The 6,000-nt window shown below is 39.6% G+C and overlaps 1 protein-coding gene across 5 annotated transcripts in view; it reads left to right on the forward strand.

The window, feature by feature from the left end:
- XRCC4 (X-ray repair cross complementing 4) overlaps nucleotides 1-5,637 on the forward strand; it is a 182,749-nt gene extending 177,112 nt beyond the window's left edge. For 4 of the 5 annotated variants that reach the window (XM_009641146.2, XM_035896607.1, XM_035896605.1 and 1 more), the window contains one exon: nucleotides 3,732-4,397. In XM_009641146.2, the coding sequence (XP_009639441.1) occupies nucleotides 3,732-3,840 (109 nt within the window). In that variant the 3' untranslated portion in view covers nucleotides 3,841-4,397. Of the gene's footprint in view, nucleotides 1-3,731; nucleotides 4,398-5,573 lie in introns of those variants that run through there. The other variant, XM_035896608.1, reaches the window with a different exon arrangement.
- The last annotated feature ends 363 nt before the right edge of the window (nucleotides 5,638-6,000 follow it).

Genomic DNA, 6,000 nt, shown 5'->3' on the forward strand with positions numbered 1-6,000 from the left:
TATCTTTTTGCCACCAGTACTCTCTATTTAATTGTGTCATTTGTAGCAGTCACGTAGGAGATTATTTTCTATTTCATACTGCTTCACAAACATTATCTCATGGAACTGGCCGTCTGGTGCAGCAGGAACAGTGTTGTGCAGATCTTCTCTGGGGTCTGTGTGAACTCAGGAATAATTCATCACAAGGAACACATGGAATTGGGCCATCTGTCCTACTGCAAAAGAAGGTGTTGCATTTTCTCCCAAGCTATGCAAAGCCATCACCCTGCATGGGTTTGAGTTTCTGGGCTGCTAAGTACTCAAGTGTCGCATGTCTTCTATTTCTTATGGCTCTTACTCAGCTGTGGAAAGAAATATCAGTAATGTAACCACTTTCTTCCAAATCTTGGGCCAGAATCTCAGCTGGTGTAAGTCAGCAGAGCTCCACTGACATTATTAGTGCTCCAGTGATTCACACCAGCTGTGGATCTGGTCTTCTGTCTCAATTTATGAAGGGCTTGAACTAAATGTCAGGAAATATGAAATGATCTCTTATAGTCAGCAGTTCTCCAGATGTGTTAATGGAGTTTAAGTTTACCAAAAGGCAAGACTTCAAAAAGTGATCCAACAGAAGAATAAACTTTCAAGAAGAATGGCTTACTTACATGCTTTTTGGCAAGAGAGGACTATACAACTCACTGCAATTTAAAGAAATTAACTCAGTTATGCATCAGGATATGGTAATACAGCTTCAGGGAGAATCCAAAATTCAAAATAATTTTGCAGCACAAAGCAAGCTGTTGGCATTCAGTGAATAATTGCCATTCAAATAGGAATCATCGAGTCTTAAAACCAAAATTAAGTTGCTTGTGAACTTCATGTAAAGAGCCTAATGCTTCCACTTCACAAGTGTAGTTGGATTTGTTCACAGGCATGGTATTACAGCTTTTGGAGATTAAATGAGTTGTTACAAGAACACAGAAGCTTAATAGTTCTAGCTGTGTGATGTTAAAACTCAACAGTGATTTGGCTTATAGATGTGATCTCATGTCAAGTGTCAAAAACGGTTATTTTAGCCAATGAGGATAAAATTGTTGTTAACATTGCTTAAGCACTGTCAGGCTTACTTTTCAAAATCAGAAAATGCTGGAATAGGTGAAACCTCAAAGTCAACAAATGTGGGTTCTCAGAAGTCTTTAGTCTTATACGCCTAGGCTTATGTGCTTGTATGGCATACGAGCACAGGCCCTAAAGAAAACTTCCAGTACCTGAAATAGCCTGTGGTGGAACAGAGGTCCTCACAGCCTAATTTATTTGCTGATGAGACCTTTCAGAATTAATTAAAATTATCAATGTGGGGGTCCAGACTGTGTGATTTATATATGTTGTCACTGGAGGCTTAATGCATTAAATAGACCTAGAAAGGTAAAAGAATAACACATCTTCAGTAAGTAAACTTGAGCATCACACTGTGTTGGGGTATGCTGCCTATATTTAAAAAAAAAAAAGGGTAAAATTAAGTTGATTGCTAGCAATCAGAACAGCATGGGGTGATCTGATCCCACTGACCAGAGTTCATTGGCTAAGGGTCCAGTTCTGGCAGGTTTGTTTCACAGTTAGTCCAAGTGGCTTTTGATGAGACACACATCTGTCTAGATGTCACTGCCTACCCAAAGGAAAAAAATAAATGCTTGGACACAATTTGTTCAAACCTGAAGGAAAGCATTTTGGAAGAGTTCACAGAGAAAGCTAGTTAGACTTCCAGAGAAAGTAATTATCATAATCTGAATATACATTGTAGATTGAATTTAAAGTGGTTTGCAGAATTGGAGTGATGGATAGAGTGGTGAGGAAACCCTTCTGAATACTGGAGAGCTCTTAGGAAGTGACGGCATCCAAGACTCAGCATTTACTGGGCTTTTGCTGGTTCCCCAGGAGCACGGGGGGCTCCACCTCAAAATGAAAATCATTCCCCAGGTCCACAGCAGGAAACATCACAGTGAGAGCTCTGAACCTCCAAGGGCTTGACGAACTTGAAGTGTGAGAGGCTATGAATCACACAGTGGCTGGGGACTTAGGAAGCTCATTGCATTTTGAGGATTGTGGTGTTTTATAAAAGCTTCTGCTCACTAGAGATTTCTAGCTAGGAGTTCTGGAAGGCTTGGTTCTGAATCTGTTTGAAACCAAATTTTAAATGAAAAAAAGTTGCTGAATTTCACTAAGTATATTGGCTCTACAATGTAGAACAGTTGAAGGCAAATGCTTGAATTAGTCTGAAAATGAGGACTGCTTTTGCATGCCTCATTGCACTAAGCCTCATACGGCAGCATTTGAGAGTAACACTTTCCATCACTTATGTCTCGTTCTTCCCATCCTGGTGGCTTATGTGTTGGCATTGGTAATATACAAATTTTTCACCTTCTGTCAGCATTACACCAGTGGAATATACCTGGGCATGAAGCCATCAACCCTTATGAAACTCTAACCAGTCCAAAATCCTACAATGCAAGCACATCAGGTCTGCTCCCTGCTTCCTACACCAGTTCCCTGCAGTATACTGAGCCAAGATTAAGAGATTACATCTTATTTTCAAAGCACCGAGTGATACCAACCTGGAATATCTTGTCACCAAAACCACCCATATGTGTGATCATTCATTCTCCTCTTAAAGCTTACAAAATTAAAGTTATCTGTGCTGGATTCAAATATTTTTCCATGCATTCAGCCTATACATAGAAGATTAATTCCTATAGGGATCAGAAACTGTTGCAAATGTCACTGTTTTTGGAAACACAAGATACCTTGCCTTCCCAGGTACAAGTGCAGGGTTGTCTTCACCAGAATGGTCTCAGAGAGAGAGGAGAAACTGTGAACATGGCCTCTTGGCAAACGCCAGGAGCTCGTATAGCCAAGTGACATTTAAATGATCTACATTGATGAGGACAGTCAAAGGAGTGCTGAAGAGGACTGATGGATGCAGAGTTAGCATGTTATTCAATGTAATGGATGTCTGATTCAGGTGTGAAGTTTTCAGGTAGGACTCTGTGGTGTCCAGCTATCTGAGGGCAAACCCACACTTTGGCATACACACATCAGTGAATGGCGAGTGCTTCTGTTTGCATACATTTATAGCATAAACGTATATAGCATTTAAGCATAACATACATACAGGGGAAGGATAGGAATTTGAAAGTCCCCAAATACCTGGATTCATGTATTATGGAAGGGTTTTATTCATTTCCCTTTGTTTTCTTCTGCTCTACTCTTTGGAAAGAGGCTTGCACCTTCAGGGTGTGGACTTTTGAGACAACTCGGTCTGATTCTTCATATGCCTCCGTGTCAAATCGATGACAACACACACCCAGTGCCAGGGAAAAAACAAAGAGCGGTCAACAGAGCATCACCCTGTGCAGTAGTAGAAGAGCAGATCCTTTGTATGTCTTCTGCATTTGTTCTCCTCTCCCTAGATCTCCACATGGAAACTGTGGGTGATGTGGTCATTCTCAGGGTCCTAAAAATTGTAACAAAATAGCTGAAACCTTGACATTTATAAGCTGAATTATCTTCTGTTTGTTTTGCCATTGCCATATCAGGAGGTAACTAGGTCTTACAAAAACCACTTTTCTCTTACATGTAACCTTAACAAAAAGCTCAAAATACACTATTAAGTGGTTACCTTGGCGGCTTATATGTTGGAATTGTTTATATCTGTGTCTAAATTTGTTTCAAATCTCTTTGCTTTATATTTGCAGACCTGATCTGGCCTCACAGAAGACATTGGGCAAGCATTCCCTGGATGTGATGTCTCTCGAAACACTGGAAAACACTTGTGAGGTGGAGGAGCTCTTTGATGACATCTAGCTATGTGTTGGCTGAGAAACTGAGAGACTGGTGCTTCTAATAGAGATAAGCTATAAAACTAAAAGGCTTTGCTATAGACACTGAGCTGAAATCTTTACTCTGAGGTGGTATTCGATGACATATTACTCTAAGCCTCCTGCACTGCACTTGTCCCCATTCTTCACTACGTGGTTGTAGACCCTTGACCTGCTAGGCTTGATTTGTGATGGCCTTGAAATCAGTTTACCCTATGCATAGATCTTTTATCATGTGTATATGAGGAAGGAGAGCACCAGCACAGCATTTTTACATCCTAACAGTCTCTGACTGCTGATTGTATCCAGGATCAACTGGTTTCCAGATGTCCCCAGAGAATAAATCTGATGTAAAGAAGATTAAGGCTACCACTGTGCTTACCTTCTATACTGACCCTTTCTTGAGAAGCTCAGCTTAGACGTGGTCTAGCTAAATCATCTTCAACTCTAACTGAGATACAGCTTCTTAAACTGTGAGTTTAGAATGATATCTTCTGACATGAAGCAACCAAAGAAATGTCCTTTCACTTTTTACTTGAAGGTTTTCTGCAGCATTACGCATTACAAGGTCTTCTTGCTTTTGGGAGTAAAGTGCTTATAAATTGAATATTGACTCTATTTTAACCTTGTGTAGAAACCTATAGCCTTTAAAATTGTCATTTTTGATACTTGATTATTTTTCTTAAAGTTATTTCTAAGAAAATAAAATGCATTATAAAAATGCATCAATTTTGGCTTTGTTTGCTTAGATGCTCTGTGAGTAAAGGGAGTAGTTAGCAAAGCATTTTTAACGCATTACCTTTCCCTGCCCAAAGCTGATGCATTCATTTAGATTTAAGGCTTCATCAAAGATTAGTAACATGTATTTACCTTCAGCAGTCAAAATCAAGCATACAGAACAATGCATGCATGTCAGGTTTCTGCTTTGCAATTTTAAGAGCCTGAACCAATTCTCGTTTAAGGCAGAGGGAGCCAGTTCTGTCTCAGAAAGGTTGTGATCCAACAACGGTTTTAAACATGTGAGTAATCCCACTGAAGTCAACTGCTTCTGTTGCTCGATGGTTTGCAATGGTCCTTGGAAGCTAGTTGGTATTTTTGAAATGGCAGCTTATTTAGGCCCCGATTCTGCCAAAATTCCACCCTATATTTAACTAAAAGCCTCCGTGTCAGCATTTGCAGGATCAGGGCCTTATTTAAGAACCTACACAAGTATCTGGGAATACTATATTTAAGCATTCCTTTCTGAAACACATGGTCACAGCATTTTAAATTCACAGAGGGCTTTGGGACAATGTTATAAATCACACAGTAAAAACATGAATGGCCAAAATATTTTGCTTGCTACAAAGACTTTGTGCCTGAGCAATGACAGGGCTACAAAAGACCTATTCATACACCCATTCATAGACATTGCCTGATTTAAAATCTTCCAGTGCTGATCTGACAATGCTTTCAGCAAAAGCTTGTATATAGTTTCAGTTTTAATGTGAAAATGTTCCATGACTTAACCTGAAATACAAGAGCTTGGTTTAATTGTGCCTGCAGCAGAAAATGAAGGTAAATGGAGCTGAACATCCTGTGAAACTCTGCTTTCAAGAAACTGTTGGTTTCTAATAGTAAAATGTTGTTATATAAATAGGAAATGTTACACACAATTGGCAGATGTAATAAAGTCTGTCAGAATGTTTATTCTTTCCTCTTTTTTTTTGAGGTTTACAGAATCAAGCCAGGAGTTGAGCAGAAAATTACATGATGGTGGATACATTCCTTGGACTGTGTGAGCCCAGGTGTGTCATCTAGTTAGGGTAGCCAGTTTCCAGTCAGCTGAGGCTGTTTGTATACACAGGGACACCCCCTCTCCCTTTAAAGCCTACTTACAATATGTCAGTCTCCACAACCATGTGAGAAGTGTTAGCAAAATGCTCCTTTCTGAAGATTTATGTGAGCAACTATTGCTTTTCTGCCAATAAGGTTCCATTTTCCAGTTTACTTTGGAGAGTCAAAATTAGCACAAATTATTTGTGAGAGCAGAGGTAGTATTGCAAAAGCTGCAGAAAATTAGTGAAACTTCTTTATGATGCATATTTGCCCATAAGAAGTGGGGACATCCACTTTACCCTCAGATTTGTTCATCCCAATGCATTGA

Source organism: Egretta garzetta, unplaced genomic scaffold (genome assembly GCF_000687185.1).
Source record: "Egretta garzetta isolate BGI_Z169 unplaced genomic scaffold, ASM68718v1 scaffold136, whole genome shotgun sequence".
NCBI classification, from domain to species: domain Eukaryota; kingdom Metazoa; phylum Chordata; class Aves; order Pelecaniformes; family Ardeidae; genus Egretta; species Egretta garzetta.